The sequence below is a fragment of the Carcharhinus amblyrhynchos genome, chromosome 17, assembly GCF_965287045.1.
Source record: "Carcharhinus amblyrhynchos chromosome 17, sCarAmb.v2.hapA, whole genome shotgun sequence".
Classification (NCBI taxonomy): Eukaryota; Metazoa; Chordata; class Chondrichthyes; order Carcharhiniformes; family Carcharhinidae; genus Carcharhinus; species Carcharhinus amblyrhynchos.
Genome location: NC_137340.1, coordinates 7801496 through 7825936, shown reverse-complemented (window position 1 = coordinate 7825936; position 24441 = coordinate 7801496). Strand labels below are relative to the sequence as shown.

At 47.4% G+C, this 24441-nt stretch overlaps 1 protein-coding gene across 5 annotated transcripts in view; it reads right to left on the bottom strand.

Moving 5' to 3' along the window:
* fam13c (family with sequence similarity 13 member C) overlaps positions 1 to 24441 on the bottom strand; it is a 142977-nt gene that overhangs the window by 80433 nt on the left and 38103 nt on the right. For all 5 annotated transcript variants that reach the window (XM_080205443.1, XM_080205448.1, XM_080205444.1 and 2 more), the window contains exons 2-4: positions 21461 to 21636; positions 19369 to 19564; positions 297 to 385 (exon numbers count right to left, since the gene is read on the bottom strand). In XM_080205443.1, coding sequence (XP_080061569.1) covers positions 297 to 385; positions 19369 to 19564; positions 21461 to 21462 — 287 coding nt within the window. In that variant the 5' untranslated portion in view covers positions 21463 to 21636. The remainder of the gene's footprint in view (positions 1 to 296; positions 386 to 19368; positions 19565 to 21460; positions 21637 to 24441) is intronic.

Here is a 24441-nt window from a genome sequence, read left to right as displayed (position 1 = left end):
AATAAACCATCAGTTTTTTTTAAAAAATGAGATAGATGAAAAACCTACTGCTTAATTGCAAATATGAATTGGAAACAGAGTGAATGAGTGGACGGATTAGTTAGGTTCATATGAAATCCTTAATGGCATTTACATCTGAAAATTATACACAGCCCATAATGTTCGGAATATTTTATACACCCCACAGTTCACATACCACAAGGTTACTGGCAGCGAGAGTTTACTTTTTTTTTTGAGGAACTTAATCCACATTCTCCCTAACCTCCAGGGCCATTAACATACAACATTCTCCTCACCTCAGCGAAGGCTCTTCAGCACATTTGGCAGCGACTGTCTCTGTTTTCTCTCTGCTCTCTGCTGGTGAAGGCGTTGCCCTATCCATCGCCTGTACAAAGAAAGAGGAAGGGATGTTCACACCCGTCACACCAAGCCCCACAGGTTCAGCTCACACACACACATTGCAATTTCCAAACGCCGCTTTCAGACCCACTCCAGGTGCAGGTTCGGGAAGACGGTGGCTGCTATCTTGTTCTGCTGATGGTACCATTTGGATCAAGGCCAAACTCTACTCCCTACTCCTGACTGGGGTTAAACTGAGAGCTTCTCTTTTTCAAACTTCCAATTCTTCAGGACACTAAGATCTTCTTTGCGGAACAGTTAAAATAAAGACTTAACCCTCTTGGTATGTTGCTGGAGTTTGCTGTTTGTGGTTACTGAGTGCTGTGTAAAGGCACACTCCTCTTACTGTCCCCTCTGTCAGGCTGACTGATTGATTTAGTGGCTATCTGCTGTGTCATGCAGCTGTTTGCTCTGATGTACACTGTGGGGGGGGCCACGACAATACTCACAGCTTTGAGATTCTCATTAACAAGCTCCAGGACGCAAGACCCCCTTTCCTCCGCAACTCTCAGATCTCACAGTGAAAAGGCCATCTCTACCCCTCACCACAAATCCCGACGGCCAGAATAAGTACAATTCTCTCAGACCAAATATAATTCGGAGGTGAGCATTACAGAAATTGGTAGCTGGGTGGTTCAATAGACAAAAAGAAAACAATTGAATATCTGGTATAGAACTCCTACTGCTTCAGAATGGCAGATCTGAGTGTAGTATACCAGTGGGGGGGGCATCTTTTGTTGTCAGTAGTGTACATGTCTCTACGAGTGCGGGGCAGGAGCTGGGAGTGCAGCTTTGATAGCTGCAAAATACCTGAAGATGGATTTCAATGTTTTCTTTAACGTATTTACTTTGAGTGGTGGCACAGTGGGTCAGCACTGCTGCCGTGTCTGCGTGGGTTTCCTCCGGGTGCTCTGGTTTCCTCCCATTGTCCAAAGCTGTGCAGGTTAGCTGGATTAGTGGGGTAAATTCTTCAAAATTTTACAAGTTTGTTTATTAGTGTCACAAGTAGGCTTACACTAACACTGCAATGAAGTTATTATGAAAATTGTCACACTCTGTCACCTGTTCAGGTACACTGAGGGAGAATTTAATATGGCCAAATGCATGTGGTTACGGAGAGAGTGCGGTGTTGCGCCTGAGTAAGATGCCGTTTCGGAGACTTGATATGCTGGATGGCCTCCTTCTGCACTCTAATAAACCTAAAGAGTTCACAGAATTCCCTGATGTAAAAACAGAAAATTCTAGATAAACTCAGTAGGTCTGGCAGCATCCATGGAGAGAGAAGCAAGAGTTAATGTCTCGAGTCCGTATGATTCCTCTTCAGAATGGGAGAGGTAGGAACGTGACACAGCTGAACAAGGGGTTGGGGGAACAAATGGGAAGGTGGAGAAAGGTTAGAGGTCAGGGTGGGGAGGGAGATTAAATAATAAAGATGTCATGGGACAAACCTGAGCAAAGATGCTCCACAAAACAGTCACCAGTGTGGAGGAGACCACTTACGAGCAGTGAACAATGTTGACTACATTGAAAGAATTACAAGCTAGTCACTGCGTCACCTGGAAGGAGAGTTTGGGGCCTCGTACGGTGAGGGTGGAGGATGATAAAGGGGCTGATGTTCCACCTCTTGTGAGTGCCTGGGAAGGGAATGAGGTGCTGTGGGTGATAGAGGAATGGACTGGGATGTGACAAAGGGAATGGTCCCTTCGGAAAGCTGGCAGAGAAGGGGAAGACCTGTTTGATGATATTGGAATTGGGATTGGCAGACGATGGTCCCAATGTTTACACAGGTTGGTGGGGAGGGAGGAAAGAGAGGAGAAGGGATACCCCTCTGCAAGAGATTTCAGGTTAATATTCATTCAACTGCATCGATGGATGGAATTTTCCCAAAAATATTCTAAAGGAATGATCTTACAAAAAAACTATGTGGCAAGAAGCGAGAAAACAGAAGAGAGTGGTGCTGGGTTTTTTTTAACAAGCTACTGTGCAGAAAAAGGAGCCCAGGTATGATTCTCACCAGTAAGGGGGGGGAGGCGGAGCCAAAACTCCCCAGCTGAAGAACACTTGGGGCGCCACTGCGCAGGTGCCCCAATCTCCCACTGTACTGGGAGATCGCCAGCCACTCCCCCACAGACAGCCCCACTCCCTCCACCAATCACTCCCCATCTACAGAGATCCCCCCCTTGCCTTCCAATTATTGCCCCATCCTCACTCGGGCTCAAACCCAACTGAGTTCAACTCCCACTCACTCGGCACTGCCCCTGGCATAGTTATGGTGCGCACAGACACTGTCTGGCCACGCCTCTGACCACACGGGGGGGGGGGGTGGGGGGGGCTTCAACGGCTTCCTATCTCCCCAGCGAGGCCATCACATCTAATCTCCACTGGTGTGAAGCTTGACTGGTGAGGTGGTAAGTGTAAGCATGTCATTAATATTTAAATCAGCTTTGCACCCTCTCTGGGCGTGAAGCTGATTTCATCGGCAAAACACGGCCGGTATTAACCAGCGAGGAGAGAAACAGGGCAGAAACTGTTTTTCGCCTCTCACGCAATCTTACCAGCTCACCTTGTGAACAATAGGAGGGAACGAGGTGACAAGATTGTGCCCCACGTGTTATAACAGTGTGAAAACAGGAGTGCCCCTGCTGGTCTTCTGGGTGAGCTTGACACTAATCTTTTTGTCACTCTGCCAATCTTATTGACAGCTGGGTGCTTCATGCCAGTGGTGCGGTGTGAAGGGGTGCTAATTGCGGTGTTGAAGATGGATGCAGACTGCTCAAGCGCCACTGGGCAGGGGGCCTCGATCTGACAGTGTACTACCAGACCTCCTCCAATTCCCTCCACCCTTCCTCAAGGGCACCAGACTACCCCCCCCCCCCCCCACCTCCACCTCCATCATCAGCGGCATTGTCAACCCTCCTCTGCCTGCGTCCCTCCCCGCCCACCCCAAACCCCCTCCACCCAGTTGAACAAGAGTCATCGGCAGCCAACATCTGAGCATCAGGACCTTCCCACGAGTCCCCTGGCAGACCCCCATCGTAAGGCCCCTCCCCCCCGCACAACTCCCCCTTGCAAAGTTCCCTCCACCTCCACCCCCCCCTCCCCCCCGCCCCCAACATATGCCCTGTAATTGTGCATAGACCTCCCATCATAGCTCCATCCCCACTTAGGCCCCACTCTTTGGTTCTACCATCTGCACACTTACGAAACCCAACCGGGCACTGCCAGGGTACCAGGTGGGCATTGCTAGGGTTCCTGATGGGCACTGCTCAATCATGCCCCTGGCCACCCCGAGGACTTCAATGGCCTCCGAACCCCCTGGCGTGGCCTGGCTCCCGCTCCTGTAGACCGGTAGTGATTCTCGCTAGTGTGACGTCTTATCAGAGAGGAGGGGAGCATCCGGGAGGGCGGAAGCAGCCGAGGTGAACCCGGTGAGTATGTTTCAGTACAGTCACGTCTATGTTAATTGACTTTGTTCCCTTTCTGGGCGCAAAGCTGTTCTCACTGGTAGAAAGGAGGCAGCAAGATCCCAATCCGATTGGCATTGGCCTTTCACACTACCTTCCTGGATTTCCACACTAACTCACTGGCAATTTCACGTCCCTTTTAGATCAGGATTAATCTTACCAACATGGAAATATGCTGACGGGAGATCAACAGATAGGTTCCAGCAGTGAAACTCGGGCCCAGTTTCTCCTCACACCCAGCTTTGGGTAGGTGAGTTTTGGTTTCAGTTTAAAACTCCCCTCCTCCAGCAGTTAGTTAGCAAGCTCAGGACATTCCATTGCATGAAACAGCCTGTTAGAGTGTAGTCACTAATATAAGGCAGGAAATGCGACAAATTGCTTATTCTCAGCAAGCTCTCCAGAACAGTAATGATAGAAAAATAACTGCTTAAGGAGTTGGCCCATTATTCAGGCACTGGGGGGGGAGCTCCCCCTGTCATGGTACATGGGACCTCAGATTCACCTGAGAGATACGCCCCTCAGTGTAACGTCTCATCTGAAAGGTGGCACCTCTGGTGGTGCCACACTATCACCTCACCTTGTAAGTCTCTGGAGTGTACATTGAACGTACAACTTTCTCACTCAGAGGTGAGGCTTTGAGCCTAGACTGGGCCTCATTAAGTGACTGCTGGGATTCCCACAGAAGAGACCTGACTGAAAGACTGCCCCCCCCCCTCCCCCCACCCCCACATCCAACTCCCAGGGAGCCTTTTCCAGCAGGTCACTCAGAGGCCAGCACTCACCTTAGGGGGAGGTTGGATTTCCTCCAAACTCCTTACGCTCCGGGGGCCGAGGATGAACGTTTTGTGACATGAATCACTGTCTGCTGGCTGTGGAAGAGTTGAGGGAATAATGTTGCGCCACACACACACACACACACACACACACACACACACACACACACACACACACACACACACACACACAGTGTCTACCAAGTAAGTATGGAGAGAAACTTGTCAGATCGATGAGCATTACCCACAGGGACCTGGGTGCAATGCAGGAAGCACTTCAACTACATCAGGGGTAAGGGTGTGTACGGCTCTTTATTTCTCCCCCTCTCTCTGCACATCAGACCATTCCCCCAAAATTCAACCGTTCCTTTCTCCCATCGCCTCCTTCCCCACAAGCAAATGGCACAGTGGTTAGCACTGCTGTCTCACAGCACCAGGGATCTGGGTTCGATTCCCGGCTTGGGTCACTGTCTGTGCGGAGTCTGCACATTCTCCCAGTGTCTGCGTGGGTTTCCTCCGGGTGCTCCGGTTTCCTCCCACAGTCTGAAAGATGTGCTGGTTAGGTGCTAAATTCTCCCTCTGTGTACCCAAACAGGCGCCAGAGTGTGATTAATGAATAAACTTAGACAACGTTACAGCACCTCTCTTAAATACAAGGCCAGTTCTTCCCTTTATCCATCCAGGGCAGCCATTGGCATCATTCTTCCTCTTCACTGCTCACATCCTCCCTTTCTCACATCGCCAATTCAACGCCTCCCTGGCCACTGGCTCTCACCAGGCATACCACCAGTACAAACTCCGCAACATCTGCGACCTGAGAGAGTGTCAGAGTATTCACAGACGCTCTCCCTCAGTGGGATCAAATGTTTCACAAGGCTGAAGGGCAGACAACTGACTGATCTCATCGTTCTCAGCGGGACAGAGCAGAAAGCCACGGGATCTCAATCCTGTGAAGCAAGGCCGGGGTTTGCACTGACAGGATCTTTGAAAAATCACTTTCATCCCTTCGGGAAGCACTGGGGAAAGGACAGCCAAGTGTGACTGCCTTCAATTACATTTTCATCCAACTACAGAATGCTTACAGTGCAGACGGAGGCCATTCAGCCCATCGAGTCTGCACCGACAACAATCCCACCCAGGCCCCCTCCCCCTACATTTACCCTGCTAATCCCCCTGACACTAAGGGGCAATTTAGCATGGCCAATCAACCTAGCCTGTAGACCTTTGGACTGTGGGAGGAAACTGGTGCACCTGGGAGGAAATTCACACAAACATGGGAAGAACACGCAGACTCCACACAGACAGTGACCCAAGCTGGGAATTGAACCTGGGTCCCTGGCGATATGAGGCAGCAGTGCTAACCACCGTGCCACTCCATTTTGATGTACGCAGCCTTCAAATGGCCTCCTATCCCCTGTCCAGCTGTTTTCCCCGAGGAGCTTTTCAACAACTAGGGCCCCCTGAGGAATCCACCCACTCCATTACTTCCAAGGAGGGAACCAGCTATCAGACACTGTGACGTGCTTACAGAGTGAGGTATGGATGTCTGCACGTGCTGATGTACCCAGCATTCATTCAGAGAGCGGTTAATAGTGGCAGGGAGAGCCCGGAGACACCTGGCCAACAGGTAAAGCCCTCTCCCAGTTCAGCTGGGGGAGGACAGGAGTGCAGGCTTCCGACAGATGTTCAGATGAGATATTAGGCAGTCTACCGAGGAGTCTTAGCAATGATGATGATGATGAGCATGGAGGAGATCACTCGCAGTCAGAGTGCTGTCATTTCACATGGTATCAGTGCCCTACACGGGAGAGAGAGAGGGGCCAGCTACAGGAAGCTGCGGCCTCACCACAAACTCTACTTCGGTAGAAGCTCAAGCAACTGGAGTGCAGACTCTTGATTCTAACCCTGTGCTCTGCTTTTGGACAGACTGCCGGAGAGAGGTTCTCATTTTCACCCCTCTGCAGGTCGGTAGGATTGATGGAAGGGGGGCACTCTTATCGCCAAGGCAGCCTTGCTGGAGACGGGGGCAGCAAACGAGGGGATGGAAGCACATTTCAGGATGAAAGCATTGCGGCGGCGACGACACAGACTGGCAACATCTTTCGATAGCGGTCACAGGCCGGTTAAACGTCGAGGGAATGGTTCTGCTCGAGAACACTTCCTGACTCATCCTCGAGTCGCTCCACGCAGCTATTGATGTACAAAAGAGGGGAGGGCAGCAAATTCCCCAGCTCCCTCTGCCTGCCCACCACACTGAGTGGCTTTGGGTAAGTGGGTTGAGGTAAGCTGTTCCTCAGTTAGTACTGCACTGCAGATTGGGAGGTGTAGAGATACCTGCTCTAGCAGCTTGAGCACAGAGTGACACCCACAGCTACAGGTAAGCAGTGTCCAAATGGAAGCAGGTTCAGCTGCACACCACGCTGTGAAACAACTCTTCTGACTGCTCCCCTGAGCTGCCAATGACTCTCTTGGTCTACAGGCTCTGTGAGCAGGCTCGGCCTTCATCTAACAGCCATCCCTGGTACCCCAGCACACTCCCCCTACCTCATTCATGAGAATTTGCTTTAGTTTCCAGCAGCTGTATTTTGGAATGGAGTCAGTCGTTTTGTTCATGATGTGAACAGTGCAGTGACTGGGTTGCTCCCAATTTTAACCATTCCCTCACCCTGTCCTCAACGACTGGGGTCGAGTTAGAACTGGGGCCTTGTATTTGCATCGAGGGAGTGACCGTGACTCAGTACCTGTGCCAGTAATTATGTGAAGGACACTGCCTGGGTGGTGAGGGGAGGCGGGAAAAGCAATGCTGGCTTCGGAACGTGTGTGAATGAGTCTTTAGGAACAGGAGCAGCCTCTGGCATCCCCTCCAGCAGTCACTTAGATCACAGATGATATACTCAGTTTCATTTTAACAGGCACTACCCACAACTGTCTGAGCTCTACCTGGGTCACCATCCTCTGGCACTACACAGGCATGTGGGGGGGATGATTCCAGTATAGGGGCTTGATAATTACGTTAATAGATTATGATGATGCTCCCACTGTTAAATGGCAGGAAACTTGCCCCAGCACTGATGGAGGGCGGGGTGGAATGGGGGAATAATTGCTTCACGTGTTCACACAAACATAAAACACAACTTTGTATTTCTCTTGATATTTTCCACTCCCATTGCCGAACCTGTCCGATGTAAACAGGCCCGGAAAAGCCCGGCCTGCGTATCCCAGGTGACTCACCGTGTTCTTACCCATGGAAATAAATACCTGGGTCCTAAACTAATCCTACAGCTCACACCTGAACAATGAAGAATCATCGGATTTGATGATTCAGAAGCCTGTGGAAGGAAGGAAACTTCTTTTCCCACAAGCATGTCCAGGAAACTTCACTGAAAATAGCAAAAAAAAACTCTGTTGGGAGATCAGATTTGCAAACTTCCAGGCTCCGCACTCCTATTCAATCCAGTCAAATCCTTCAAATACCAAACCTTGAGTTAACGCTACATAAGGCAAACCAGTTAGTTTGATCATCCTGTTACACACAGTCAGCTGGGCTGCTCTGGGAACAGCTCAGTCTTGTTACTTATTTCAGGTGACCTTTTGCACCAAACTTGGATTTACGTTATATATAAATAAGAAGAAAATTCCCTCGAGCGTTGACCGCAGGGTTTTGTGTTACTCTCTCAGCCTCAGTCACAGGCTGAAACATCAGCTGCTGCCACAATAACTTGCCGTTATATAGCACCTTTTGAGGTATTAAAACATCCCAAAGTGCTTCACAAGAGCACTAACAAACAACATTGGTGAGGAATTTTCCCAAGGATAGAGGATGTTAGTCAGGAGTTCGGTTTTAAGGGGTCTCTCAAAAGGAGGGGAGAGATGTGGGCAGCACGGTGGCACAGCGGTTAGCACTGCTGCCTCACAGCGCCAGGGATCTGAGTTCAATTCCAGCCTCGGGTGACTGTGTGGAGTTTGCACATTCTCCCCGTGTCTGCATGGGTTTCCTCCGGGTTCTCCAGTTTCCTCCTACCGTCCAAAGATGTGCAAATCAGGTTGATTCGCCATGCAAAATTGCTACTTAGTATCAGGGGACTAGCTGGGGTAAATATGTGAGGCCACATAGAACACAGAACAGTACAGCACAGTACAGGCCCTTTGGCCCTCGATGTTGTGCCGAGCTATGTTCGAACCCAAGATCAAGCTATCCCACTCCCTATCATTCTGGTGCGTTCCATGTGTCTATCCAATAACCGCTTGAAAGTTCCTAAAGTGTCCGACTCCGCTATCACAGCAGGCAGTCTATTCCACACCCCAACCACTCTCTGAGTAAAGAATCTACCTCGGACATCCCTCCTATATCTCCCACCATGAACCTTATAGTTACGCCCCCTAGTAACAGCTACATCCACCCGAGGAAATAATCTCTGCATGTCTACTCTATCTATCTCCCTCATCATCTTATAAATCTCTATTAAGTCGCCTCTCTGCTCTAAAGAGAAAAGCCCCAGTTCCCTCAACCTTTCCTCATAAGACCTACCCTCCAAACTAGGCAGCATCCTGGTAAATCTCCTCTGCACTCTCTCCAATGCTTCCACATCCTTCTGGTGAGATTATGGTCAGTCCAGACTCAAAGGGCCAAATGGCCTCATTCTGAACCATTGGGTTTCTATGGTTCTACAATCAAGGAGAGATTTCCGGAGGCAATTCCAGAAGCTCAATTCACAGCCAATAAAAAAACTGGAGAAAAGGGGTTTTGCACAAGGAATTAGCGGAGTGCTATATTCTTGGAGGATTGTGGATTTGGAGGAGATTACGAGGGGCGGTAGAGAGGGGATGAAGCTGTGGAGTGATTTGAAATCGAGGATAGGAATTGTGAAAGTGAGTTGCAGTTACGTTGCTTAGCCAGTGTAGCGACTGGGAGTCGGAGTGGAGGGGTACAGGGACTGGAAATACTAATGACGGCCAGAAGGGATGGGGCAATTAAACAAATGCCTGTAGGAGGGGTAATCCTGTTACAGCCTTCACTTCCTCGTCGAGCTACAGCCCATCTCAGCAAAGATGTTGTTCCTCCTCCTTTGCAATAAAGTTGACAGTTTTAAAAGATTATTTATTCATGCCACAAGTAGGCTTACATTCACGCTGCAATGAAGTTACTGTGGAAAATCCCCTAGTCGCCACACTCCGGCGCCAGTTCGGGTACACTGAGGGAGAATTTAGCACGGCCAGTCCACCTAACCAGCAGGTCTTTTAGACTGTGTGAGCACCCGGAGGAAACCCATGCAGACACGGGGGGAATGTGCAGACTCCACTCAGACAGGAATTGAACCCAGGTTCCTGCAAAGTGCTGACCGTTGTGCCACCGTGCCGCCCCAGCTGCTGGAGAATGAGGTCGGTGGGTCACTAACTTATCAGCAAACAATTCTGCATGTGGAGCCTGGCACCTATTGCACCAGCATCAAGGGTCTAAGATCAATAGGTTTGTGCCAATAGGACAGCTGGAGTGGGTAAGTGAAGCAGGGGTATATCAGTGACTGGCACAGCAGACTCCAGAGGCTAAATGGGCTACTCCTGTTCCAGATTACCATAGGTTTCTGAGAGTGCATTTACACATATTCCAATTACAATCATTGTGGTTTATGAATGTGACGCTATAAACTGAAAGGAAACTTACTGGGTTGTTGCCATGAACACCAGACCAGCTGATGTGTCATCGATATTCGGGACAATTACACAAAAGTAATTCCTAGTATCTGATTCCACCCTGGGACTCAAGCACAAGATCTGGGCTGACACTGTATTGCAGGGCTAAGGGAGTGCTACACTTTAGAATATTAACCCAAGGCCCTTTCTAGCCTCTCGGGTGCACTTAAAAGATCCCAGGACACTATCTGCTATGACTCTCACCAATTTTACGGATGCACCATCGAAAGCCTTCTTTCCAGATGTATCATGGCTTGGTGTGGCTCCTACTCGGACCAAGACCGCAAAAAAACTACAAAGTGTTCCAATCCATCACACAAACCAGCCTTCCATCCATTAACTCTGTCTACACCTCCCACTGCCTGGGAAAAGCAGCCAACATAATTAAGGACCCCACGCACCTCACTCTCTTCCACCTTCTTCCATTGGGAAAAAGGTACAAAAGTCTGAGAACACGTACCAACCCACTCAAGAACAGCTTCTTCTCTGCTGCCTTCGGACTTTTGAACAGGCCTACCTCATATTAAGTTGATCTTTCTCTGCATCCTAGCTCTAACTGTAACACTACATTCTGCACCCTCTCCCTTCGTTATCCCCTGTGGACTCTGCGAGCGATACGCTTTGTGTGTACAATGCGCAAGAAACAGTACTTTTCACTGTGCACCAATACATGTGACAACAATAAATCAAATCAAAAATATCTGAAGAGCAGTAACGTCCTAGGCAATACTTATTCCTCAACTGATCCCACTGAAAGCGAGTTATCTGTTCATCATCTCTTTGCTGTTTGTGGGAGCTTACTCTGTGCCAATTTGTTGTTCTGGTTCCCACGTTACAACAGTGACTACAAAATACTTGCCTGGCTGTAAAGCGCTTCGAGATGCTCCGAGGTCAAAAGGTGGCACCACAAAAATGTAGTCTTACTTTTGTAACCATAAGCACAAAAACAAACATCACAAGAGGACACTCAGTTAGCGCGTGTCCTGCGTTAGTTCAACATTATTAAAATTACACAGCTCTTCCTTCGGTCTACCCCCTGCCTAGTTAATGTCCTGCAAGTATAAACCTGAAAATAGAAGTATTTTTTAATGAAGAACTTCCATCTCCCTGGGGAGGCTTCAGGCTAATCCATATCTAATAACTTGCTCTGAAAACTCATTGCAACATTCAAATATTAATTCCTAATGTTAACGTGACCTTTTACAAACTCCAGAATCCACATCTGTATCTTCGTTCAAAACTAATCTGTGCTTTACTAGGCCACTGCTATCTCTGCACCAAGTGTTAAAATCCACCCATGGAGTTATTGAGGTATATTGTTTGCAAACTAACAAACGGGGGAGAAATTATTACTTTCACCCAACTTTGTCTGCAGAAGCAGTAATGCTCCAACCTCTCTCAACAATGGCCAATCAATGCTTGGAAGGCTCAAGTGCAATTGGTGGCCTTCTCTTTGGCCACTAAAGGTCCCTTTCAGGGCCCCTGGAGCAGCCGTTGAGAAGTACTGCTCCGACTAGGCACATGTTCAGGTCATTCTCAGCCCAAAAGAAGCCTGAAATAGGCCTCTGATTTCCAAAGCCAAAGGCCCCAATGCCAGCTTCAAGTGGGTGCCCCGAATGCCAACAGAGCAGCTCCACCAAAAGGTGGCGCATTTCTGGTATAGAAGAAGTCGCCCACCATTTCCGACCCTCAAGCATTTGTTTTCTACCTGCAAACTGTGCACAGTGCAATCCAATCTCCGTAGAGTGATAGAGATTTACAGCACGGAAACAGGCCCTTCAGCCCAACTTGTCCATGCCACCTTTTTTTTTTAGAACCCCTAAGTTAATCCCAATTGCCAGCATTTGGCCCATATCCCTCTATACCTATCGTACCCAAATAACTATCTGAATACTTTTTAAAAGATAAAATTGTACCCGCCTCTACCACCACTTCTGACAGCTTGTTCCAGACACTCACCACCCTGTGTGTGAAAATATTACCCCTCTGGACACTTTTATACCTCTCCCCTTAAACATGTGCCCTCTAGTTTTAGACTCTCGTACCTTTGGGAAAAGATATTGACTACCTACTTCGTCTACGCTCCTCATTGTTTTATAGAATGTCACAGAATCCCTACAGTGCGGGAGGCCATTCAGCCCATCGAGTCTGCGCCAACCGCAATCCCAGCCAAGTCCTATTCCTGTAACCCTACATACTTACCCTGCTAACTCCCCTGACACTAGGGTTGATTTAGCGTAGCCAATCAACCTAACCCACACATCTTTGGACTGTGGGAGGAAACCAAGACTCCTGGAGGAAACCCACGCAGACACTGGAAGAACGTGCCAACTCCACACAAACAGTGACCCAAGGCTGGAATTGAACCCAGGTCCCTGCAACTGTGAGGCAGCAGTGCTAACCACTGAGCCACCTGCCTAGTCCACAGTGTCAAAAGCATGAACGGATAAACTGGACGGACAGAATTAGAAGCCAACCACTGCCGTTTAAAACAGACATGGTCACAGCAATGTCCAGATTTGTGGAAAAACTACCAATTACCTAGGCTGACTGCTGGCTTGCTAATTACATTCACATTTAGTATCTCTTTTTTCAACATTCTAATCAAACTCATCGAATATCCAGTTATTGGTTACCTGTGCTAACTTCGGTATGCGGGCCACACATTTTACTGAAAATGTTGTGAATTTGCCCCCATTACAGCTATATTAGAGATTATTTCTTCCTGCCCAAATCTCTAGCCCACAATGTCAGTAAAAAGATCAAGCCTTTATCACATTTTTGGCTGTTGGGAGTTTGACGTGTGCAAATTGTTTCCAACATTACAACAGCGTCAAAAGGATTTCATTGCCTCTGACACGTTGTGTGATGTCCAGCGGAGATCAAACATCCCAAGGCAAACTTTCCCTTTTCGCCCGTCATGGGAATTGGAGTGGACGAGGGGTGGGCCACGGAAAGGTCCGTTGACCTTAGGCGGGATGTTCCGGTTGAGGGCAGGCGTGGACGGAAAATCCCACCCAATGCATAAATGCAAGTATTTCCTCTTCAAGTGATGCTGTGTCAGAGTTTCCAATATAAAGGCTGTTACACCAGGACACGGTGTGAAGGGCAGTTCCTGAACGCATGAGATTGTGCATAAAAAAAACAAAGCAGAAACCAGGCAGAAAGTTCCCCAAGGTAAATGAAACTCAAGAGAAATGGTTCATCAAAATATTGGATGAACATTTCCGATCGTTCCCCCAATGGGATCTTCCAGTCCCCCGACCCCCTCCCCCGCTGCAGGATCCCCCCAGTGGCAAAGGGTGCAAACAATGGGAAAGCCTGTTGGCATCAGCAGGACTGGAAGATCCCACCGCTGGCCAATGCAGGCCAACTGCGTTGCTGCAAAACACACCGCGGGGGACACGGAAAATCTCTCCCACTATATACTCCAATCTAAATCCAGGAGATCATTGGATATGGTTTGTTTTTTAGTACACACAGAGCGGAAAGTATTCCTGTATAGTGTAAAGCCATGAATTCTCTTACTTTGAGACTCACTGAGCAAAATCTCCCACGTGAGTCACTTAGAGGTCAGACGTGGTGATAAGAAGTTTCACTGAATCTTACCATTGAGTCAACAAGTACACAGAAGAAACAATTAGATCTTGTTCAGATTCAGATCCACAACTAACCAAGGAAATGTTCAACAAACATCTTCCCAATAAACCGTGGTTTCATATCCAATCAGCCGTTCAAAGATTAAACCGGGACATATAATTGCAGACATGGTTCATTTGGAAGGTCCTCTTCTTCACGTTAGCAAGAACAACCTGGCATTTATATAGCGCCTTCCATGTCTGCTGGCTGTCCCGTTGCCATGAAGTGTCATCATCTTTGTAAAGTAGGGAAACAGGGGCAGGACAAGCATCCTAAAACAGCAGTGAGATAATTAAACAACGAACACCGTTCCACTGATGTTGGTTAAGGAATCAATGCCGTCCCAGGCATGAAGACGACCTCTCCTGTCCTTCTTGGAAATACTGCTGGGGCTTTGTAAATGCAGTGAAAGTGTTTCAGAGAAGGTTTAGTGGACTAGTACCTGGAATGGGTGGATTGTCATTATGAGGAAGGGTTGAACAGGCCAGGCTTGCATCTACTGGAGTTTAGAAGAGTGACTTGATTAAAACAGTGAAGGTCCTGAGGAGGTATTGGCAGGGTGGATGTGGAGGGGACATTTCCTCTTGTGGGAGAGTCTAGAGCAAGGGGCTCACTGTTTAAAAATAAGGGGTTGTCCATTTAAGACAGAGATAATGAGAAGACTTTTCTCCCAAAGGGTTGAGAGTCTTTGGAACTCTCTTCTTCAAAAGGCACTGGAAGTGTTGTGTTTGAATATCTTGAAGGCAGAGCTAGATAGGTTATTGATAAGCCAAGGGGTGAAAGATTATCGGGGTAGGTGGTAATATGGGGTCAGCCATGATCTTATTGAATGGCAAAACCGGTCAAGGGGCCAAGTGACCTACTTCTGCTCCAAATTCATCTGTTTGTTTGTTCCTTTACATCCACTGGAGAGGATATACGAGACCCTGGTTTAGCACCTTATCTGAAAGGTGGGTTTTTGTTTAAAGTTGCACCCTGGTGTTGTTCCAACTAAAACTAAACTAAATTTCATGCAATGCTGACAAACTCCCATCTTCAAGAGTATCTTAACATATATTGTCATAAAATTAAGGAGTTTAAGAACACAGAAGTAGTTCATTCAGTCCACTGTGTGTCTACCAATACTAATTCTTCAGCTAGATCTCTTTACAGTACTCTATTTCCCCACATTTTATAGTATATATTATTTTTTAAACACATATCCATCTTCTTCTCAAATTATGTTACAGACTCTGGCTCAATAATGACAAGCAGTAAAAAAAAATCATAGAATCCTATATACAGGAGGAGGCTACTCGGTCCATGTAGTCTGCACCAACCACAACCCCACCCAGACCCTATCCCCATAACCCCATGCATTTATCTGACACTAAGGGGCAATTTATCATGGCCAATCCACATAACTAGCACATCTTTGGACTGTAGGAGGAAATCGGAGCACCCGGAGGGAAACCCATGCAGACATGGGGAGAACACGCAAACCCCACACAGACAGTGACCCAAGCCAGGAATTGAACCCGGTCCCTGGCTCTGTGAGGCAGTAGTGCTAACCACTGTGCTACCGTGCTGCAAAAGCAATTCTATGTTCTAATAACAGTGTGTGCGAAAACTAAGTTGCCTCTTTCCGCTGGTGATTTATCCTTACACAGAAAATTTGTTTGATAGTACTGGGGTATTGCAGGGAAAAAAAGAGACATACTGTCAAAGCTTTTTACCTTGTACTCATCAGGCCAGATTTGTCCTGATGAATGCGAGGCGAAAATTTCAACAAGTCTCTTTCTCAGTTACACTGACAGTTAACCAGTGATCATCCTTCATTGTTTACCCTCTCCAAACATTAGAATTTTCCATAGGACCTCCCTTCACCTGCTCCAATCCAAAGTAAAATCTAACGTGCATTGTCTTTTCATTCCATGCTTTTATCTGCACTGCAGCTCTGAGAGATGTGGAGCCCTGGACCTCTCTGTGCCTCCACGGAATAGAAAAATGATGTAGCAATGAAAGACGTAGCCCGGTATTTCACAACTTCAATCAGGTGAGGTTCATAAAATCTACCTGAGGCCAATAGAGAATTCAGATCTGCGAGTCGTACCAGCCCCGATTCCAGGGCGAGCTTGGCAGTTAAAATTCCGGCCACAAATTGATTTAACAGTCTACATTGATAATCCTGAAGAGAATTCAATGCTGCATTGGACAGAAAGGGTACACAGATGAGAGTATTGATCCGCAGTGGTCTGGATTCGCTGACATGACCCTTATGTAGTCAAGTACTTATTAATATCTGAAGGGAAAGGCTGAACAGGTCGGAGTTTAGAAAATTGAGAGCTGATCTTATTGAAACATGTATAATCCTTAAGTAGAATCATACAGTGCAGAAAGAGGCCATTCGGCCCACTGAGTCTGCATCAAACATAATCCCACCCAGGCTTTACCCCCATATCCCCACATATTATACCCACTAATCCCTCTAACCTATGCATCCCTGGACACTAAGGGGCAATTTTAGCATGGCCAATCAACCTAACCCGCACATCTTTGGACTGTGGGAGGAAACCGGAGCTCCCGGAGGAAACCCACGCAGACACGAAGAGAACGTGCAACCTCCACACAGGCAGTGACCCGAGCCGGGAATCAAACCCAGGTCCCCGGAGCTGTGAAGCAGCCGTGCTCACCACTGTGCTACCGTGACACCCTTGGCAGGACTTGATGGGGGAGATGTTTCCACTAGAACTAGAGGACACAGTTTAAGGAAAAGAGGTGGCCTTTCAAAATGGAAATGAGGAGTTTTTTTTTATCTGAGAGGGTTATTAGCCTGTGGAGTTCTTGTTCCCAAAAGCAAAGGAGGCTGGGTCACTGAATGTATTTAAGGCAGAGTTAGATAACTTCTGCCAGACAAGGAAATCATGGATTATGGTGGATAGCTGGGGAGTGGAATTGAGATCCCAAACAGATCAGCCGTGATCTTATTGAAGGCACAGAAGACAAGAATGGGTTTCTCCTGTTCCCAAGTCCTGTGGTCCTTATAACCCCTTAATTTCAAATTGTGCCCCTCGTTCTAGATTCCCTCATAAGGAGAAAATCCTTTCAGCATCAAACTTGTCTAACCCCCTCACAATCTTATATGTTTCACCTCTTAGTCTTCTAAACTCCATTGAGGACAAGCACAACCTATCCTCACAAGACAACCTACAGTGAAGTTGCTTCCAGTGCAAGTTTACCCATCCCTAAGAAAACTGCACACAATATGGTCTATACAGTTGTAGCAAGACTTTCCTACTTTTATATTGCATCCCCCTTACAATAAAGCCAAACGTTTAATTTACCTAATTACTTTGCTGTACCTGCATGATAACATTTTGTGATTAATGTACAAGGACCCCCAGATCCCTCTGTATCTTAGCATTTGAGAGTCTCCCTCTCCGAGGCCTGTATCCTCAGCACTTTGCTGTGTGGCAGCGAAGCCTGGACAAAGGCTCAATAACTTCTGTCTCTGGTGTCAACGCGACATCCTTGGCATCACACGGAAAGAAAAGTTACCAATGAAGGAGTCCTTTCTACAACAAAGACGCTGTTAGCACTAATCCAGAACCCTCTGCTGGCCAGCGCACATTCATGGGCATCCCCAAGGATATGCCACATGGTCAGGCACATCCTTGCCAAGACACACACGAAAGCCCCCAACATCAATCCCGATAGGTGGAAGACTCCAGATGCAAATGGCAGCATCAGCTGGAGTTCAGCAGCTCGCCAACACGTGGTTTCAGAGACTCCACAGCAGACGTCAGCCCTGAAAACAAGGTGCCAGCGGAGATTATTCTACACCACTGGGAAGGGACAGCTTCCTCTGGGGCATTTGTGGCAGACTTTATTCTTCCAGAATCAGTTTGTTCAACTCTCAAGAGGAAACACGGCAGTTGAGCTTATCCATCCTCAGCAGAGTTCCCTTCACCTCTGGCAGATGGAAGGATGCCAACCCACAACTTCAGGGCAAACTACCTTACTTCAAAACCACAGTGGCACTGTGATTAGTATTCCTGCCTCACAGCGCCAGGGACCAGGTTCGATTCCCAGCTTGGGTCGCTGTCTGCGTGGAGTTTGCACGTTCTCCCCGGCCAGGATTTTACAAGCTCGTCCAGGCGAGACTCATAAAATCCTGCCCGAGGCCACCAGAGAATTCCGTTCCGCAAGAAACTCTGCTGGTAAAATTCTGGCCCTCGTGTCTGCGTGGGTTTGCTCCGGGTGCTCTGGTTTCCTCCCACAGTCTGAAGGACGGGCTGATTGGGTCGTGCTAAATTCTCCCTCAGTGTACCCGAACAGGCACCGGAGCTTGGCAACTAGGGGATTTTCACAGTAACTTCATTGCAGTGTTAATGTAAGCCTCCTTGTGACACTAATAAATAAATAATAAATTTTAAAAAACAACCAGGGAAGTATGTTTGGGTAAATACAGTTGTTATTGTAATGTAAGAGGCATTATTGCAAGCACTGTAGTTTTTCTTCTCTATTACTTCATTTCACATTTCCAATCTACTTAATTACAGAAAAAAGGATCTACTGTTGAAGCTTTTCATCATGCACTCATCAAGACAGTCACCAGAACGCCAAATTTCAAAGGAGCAACAACTTATACTGCATGAGAAAAGGGAGCTGATTGATTGGGACATTGGTCAAGGCATTGGAGAATACATCTGGAAACTACTGTCCCCCATGATTTTGTTTAATTCAAAAAAAAGCACAATGCCTGGCCATGTTCCTTTTGGCTGCAGAGGACAGGTCTCAATATAAATATATGCACCGTCCAGCAAGCATTGGGCAGCACAGTAGTTAGCATTGCTGCGTCACAGCGCCAGGGGCCCAGGTTCACTTCCAGTCTTGGGCCACTATTTGTGCAGAGTTCACACTTTCTCCCAGTGTCTGCGTAGGTTTCCTCCCGTGGTCCAAAGATGGGCAGCACAGGCAGATTGGCTATTCTAAATTGTCCCTTAGTGTAGGTTAGGGGGTTTACTTAGCTAATACATGGGGTTACGGATTAGGGTCTGGGTAAGATGTGCTGTTGAAGAGTCAGTGCAGACTTGATGGGCTGAATGGCCCTCTTCTGCACTTATGGGTTCTATGATTATAGGTTCAACAATCTTAAATTACTTTTGCTAGAAGTTACACGTATTCAGGCAAATATTCATTAATTCCCCATGGTAATACCTTGCCCAATCAGGGTTGACTTGCCAACCGATCAGCACCCTTTTCTCACTCAGTACAGATTGTTGCTCCCTTTGAAATTTGGCACTCTTGTGTCTGTCCTGATGAGCGCAACACAAAAAAAAACTTTGCCAGCACATCTCTTTTATCTGCAATAATTACATTGAATTAATGTCTGAAGATAAATCCGTGCTGGTAACACTCACATCTTGGTGCTGCGCTGCTCGTGTCGCTGCGCTGGGCTTCGACCGCTTTGCATTTTGACCGTCTCCGTCCTGATGTTCCGCTCTGCCGAGTACTTTCTTTTCAGCGTGTTGTAAAGCGTGCGGCAAGGCGCCTCGCACTGACGGGCGGTGATCTTCCGAGGCACACTGTGGGAAATTCTCTTTGTTTGTCTTATCCCTGCCACGCAAATAGAAGAACATTCCAGTGAGCAAAATAAAAAGATCCCACGAGAAAGACAAGATCATTTCTCGGGAATGAGACGGCTGTAAAACACATCAGTGCTGCAGACGGTTTGCAGCCAGAGCTACACGGCCTTGGTGGAGAGTCCAGGCAAACTGATTGCAGAACAGGAACAGGTCCTTCGGCCCTCCAAGCCTGCACTAACCATGCTGCCCCACTGAACTAAAACCCCTGGCTCTGCTGGGGTCCATATCCCTCTATTCCCATCCTATTCATATATTTGTCAAGATGCCTTAAAAGCAATCTTTTGAAATATATATATTACCTTTTCTTTAAAAAAAAGCCTTGGCTTGATTCCCCCATCAGTGCTATCAGAATCCCACCCCCTACAAGCTACATTCACACTTCCTCTTGTACCGGTGGATTTTTAAACGGTGAATTGGTATTACTTCCCCACGTGCATCCTGGAAACCCAGAACAAGGTGCGCTTGGTCCCAAGCAACCCCGGTGGACAGCCACAGATAATTATGGGAACAGTCGACCGGAGCAGCCTGCGATTACAGAGTACGTATTTCATTCATTTATATTTTACACATGAACTTTATGCCCTCCAACCAACATCTACAAGGTCACCTGGCAATTGTCACATTGCTCTTTGTGGGAGCTTGCTGCGCACAGGTTAGCTGCCATGTTTCCCATCTTACGGCATTCGCTGAATCACAGAACTGTTACGGTGCAGAAGGAGGCCATTCGGGCCATTATGTTGGCACCAGCTCGCCGAATGAGCATTGTGGCTTAGTGCCATTCCCCTGCCCTTTCCCCACACCCTGGCACATTGCTTCTATTCAAATAATCATCTAATGCCCTCTTGAATGCCTCGATTGAACCTGCCTCCACCACACTTTCCAGGCAGTGCATTCCACACCCCAACCACTCGCTGTGTGAAAAGGTTTTTCTTACATTGCATTTTCTGTTGCAAACCACCTTAAATCTGTACCCTCTTGTTATTGAACTTTTTACAAGCGGGAACAGTTTCTCCCTAACTACTCGATCCAAACCTCTCATGACATTGAGCATCTCTATTGAATCTCTTCTTCCCCTTCTTCTCTGCAAGGAAAACAGTCCCAACCTCTCCAGTCTACCCTCATCACTGAAGTTTCTCATCCCTGTAACCATTCTTGCAAACCTCATCTGCACTCTCTCCAATGCATTCACATCCCTCCAGTGACGTGAAACCCAGAACACAATAACATGGGTGTGAAAGGCACTATATAAATGCAAGTCCTCTCCTCCTTTCTCTAAAATAACCAGTTTGTTGGTTTACAACTGGCTTTGAATAAAGAAAGAAGTCTGACAACACCAGGTTTAATTCCAACCAGTCTATTTGATTGTAAACTCACAAGCTTTTGGGGTTTGCCCCTTTGACGAAAGCTTGTGAGTTTACTATCAAATAAATCGGTTGGACTTAAACCTGGTGTTGCCAGGCTTCTTAGTGTTTACCCCAGTCCAACGCCGGCATCTCCACATTTGAACAAAGAACACAGAACAGTACAGCACAGGAACAGGCCCTTCGGCCCTCCAAGCCTGTGCCGATCACGATGCCTGCCTAAAGTAAAACCGTATGCACTTAGAGTCCGTATCCTCCCATTCCCATCCTATTCATATATTCTTCCAGTTGCCCAATGTGTCAGCTTTCGTGGGGGCGGTAGTAAAGCACACAGGAGCCCATTTGGGATGACAGTATCCACCAACACACACAGCAAAGGGTTGAGTCACCTGATTGTATGATTGCTTTTGGGTGGCAAGGTTCCACCTACAGGAGAGGCTGGGGGCAGAGAACCCAAGGGAACATCCCGCGTAGGTTCGAAATCTCAACAGTACACTTAAACTTACATTTCTTTGAGGCTGTGGTCATCGTCCTGTTAGCTCAGCAGTTGTCACCCCTTCCCTTGTCGACAGAAATGGAACTGGAAGGCTTGGTCCTGGACCTTGGCGGAGACTGTTTGTCGATGATGTTCAGCAGAGGTGCCGGAAGTTCTTTGGGCACGCAAACAAGCTGGCCTTCAAACCTTCACCGATAACAAAGCAGAAGAATTTCATTGTCATTTCTCCAAAGTACTAGTTGTGATTTGAGAGTTTCCCTTCAGAAACAGACGGCCTTTGAAGCTGAGGAGGAGTTCTTACTTGGGAACAGAGAGAGTGACCCTCCTTAGCTTATACTGGCCCAATCCCAAGTCACAAAGACACCCAGCCACCTCTACACACAATCATCAGACTCAACTCCTCATCCCAGTCCCAGATTGTATCCATGCAGCAAAAGCTGATTGGCTAGGCCAAGTTGATGACAAGCTATTGATGGAGTGATGTCATACTGGACTGGCCCATTCTGTTTGGGGGGGGGGGGGAGTTGCTGTTGTCTGTTTTATTTGTGTTAATAAAGTTTCAAGGAAGAACCAATATTATGGAGTTAAAATTAGAAAACTCGTTAAGCTACGACTAATTTAAAAGGGGCATCCCAGTTGTTCCTTCCTTTTTGAGATAGGCAGAAGATGAATGTGTTTTCCTCCCCCAACAATTCTGCTCAGATTGAACCAAACTGCTAAGAAGTGTTTATATAGGCTGGGGGCCTTGCTCAGTATCAGCAGAATTTGTTGCTAATGTGCTAGAACTGTAGCATCCTGCTCTTCCAATATAACCCAATAAACACTGAGAGACTTGACCATTGGCTTCTCCTGACTGTTGTTTTACTACTTTCAGATTGGCAACCATTATTGCAAGATCCAAACTTTCTGCTACCCCAATATAAGAACTGCGATGCTACAGGTGCTATAAAAGGGTGGCGCAGCGGTTAGCGTTGCTGCCTCACAGCACCAGGGACCCAGGTTTGATTCCAGCCTCAGTCACTGTCTGTGTGGAGTTTGCACATTCTCCCTGTGTCTGCATGGGTTTCCTCCCACAGTCCAAAGATGTGCAGCTTAGGTGGATTGGCCAGGATCAATTGCCCCTTAGTATCGAGGGGATTAGCAGGGTAAATACATGGGTTTATAGGGCCAGGGTGAACATGGAACACTACAGCACAAACAGGCCCTTCAGCCCACATGGCAAACAAATGGGTGGGATTGTTGTCGGTGGTGGCTTGATGGTTGAATGGCCTCTTTCTGCACTGCAGGGATTCTATGGCAAGGTACTATTTTTGGTGTAATGTGGGCAAATGAAGTGACTGGGGTACTTCGATATTGGAGCACTGTAGAATATTAAATAGCTCGACTATTTTCCACACAGTTATGGTCTGGGGAACTTAACCTAAATCCAAGTCACAAAGAAACATACTTAATCGCATTCCTCCAAAGTTGCAATAAGCAATAAGCTTGATTTGCTTTTCATTAACTAAAAAGTCAAGAGAGAGAAAAGGCCGTCAGCTCTGTTCTAATCCTGCTTAAGGATGGCGAGAGAACAAGCAGCTTAAATCCCGGCAACTGCAGAGTGTTAGCAAGGGAGCAGGTCTGACAGTGGGCTGGCCAAGGCTGTCACATGTCCTTAATCTGAAAGGATCAGCTCTTTAGACTGAAGCAATGCGAACAATGCGAAAGAGTACACTGGCTGGGAGTGAGCTACAAGGTTTCTTAGTGAAAGCAAAACTGAACTTCTTCAGCACATCTGACAATCTAGTCTTCCTTCCCAATGGTTTCAGGAATCTGCCATTTTCCATCCATTAAAATGAATGATTGAAACATTGCGGGTTATATATCCACAATTTCCAACAACGTCGCCAGCCCATATCACAGCAACTTCGCCAGTGCATGTTGGAGAAGGTGATGGCCCAGCGGTGTTTTCACTACTCAATCAATCCAGAAACTCAGCTACTGTCCTGTGGATCCGGGTTCGAATCCAGACACTGCAGATAGTAGAATTTAGATTTAATTTTAAAAATCTGGAATTAAGAATCTACTGATGACCATGAAACCACTGTGTAAAAAACCCCACCTGGTTCACTAGAATCATAGAATGCTACAGTGCAGAAAGAGGCCATTCAGTCCATTGAGTCTGCACCAGCCATAATCCCACCCAGGCCCTATCCCCATATCCACCCGCTAATCCCTCTAACTACACATCCTGGAACACTCAGGGGCCATTTAGCATGGCCAATTAATCTAATCCACAAAGCTTTGGACTGTGGGAGGAAACCAGAGCACCCGGAGGAAACTCAGACAGACATGAGGAGAATGTGCAAACTCCACACAGACAGTGACCCGAGCCGGGAATTGAACCCAGGCCCCTGGAACTGTGAAGCAGCAGTGCTAACCAATGTGCTGCCGTGCCGCCCACTAATGTCCTTTATGAAAGGAATTCTGCTGTCGTTACCTTGTCTGGCCTATATGTGACTCCAGAACCACAGCAATGCGGTTGACCTTTGAACAAGGCAACGAGGGATGGCCAATAAACGCTGGCCAGCCAGCGATACCCCCGTCCCACGAATGAATGTTTTTTTAAAATAACTGGGGATGGGCTTGTTATAGAATGAGACTAATAGATAATGAGTTAATTTTAAAAAGGTGCTGCTTTGTGATGATGGTACAAATAAAATAACTCGCAGCATATCAATCACTGAAATTAAAATGAAGTATTCAAAGATTGATGATCATTTATATACACAAATAATTACAAAGGGCAGTACGTCCCATGCAACCCACCGCGTGTTTCGGGATGGCCTGTCATTGGCCAATCTGAAATTGGTTGGACTTTAACCTGGTGGTGAGAGACTTCTTACTGTGTTTACCCCAGTCCGACGCCAGCATCTCCACATCATGCCTGCTGTTATCAACGGGGTTTTCTGTTGAATGCACCCCTCATCGCTGGGAAACCCACGGCAGGGG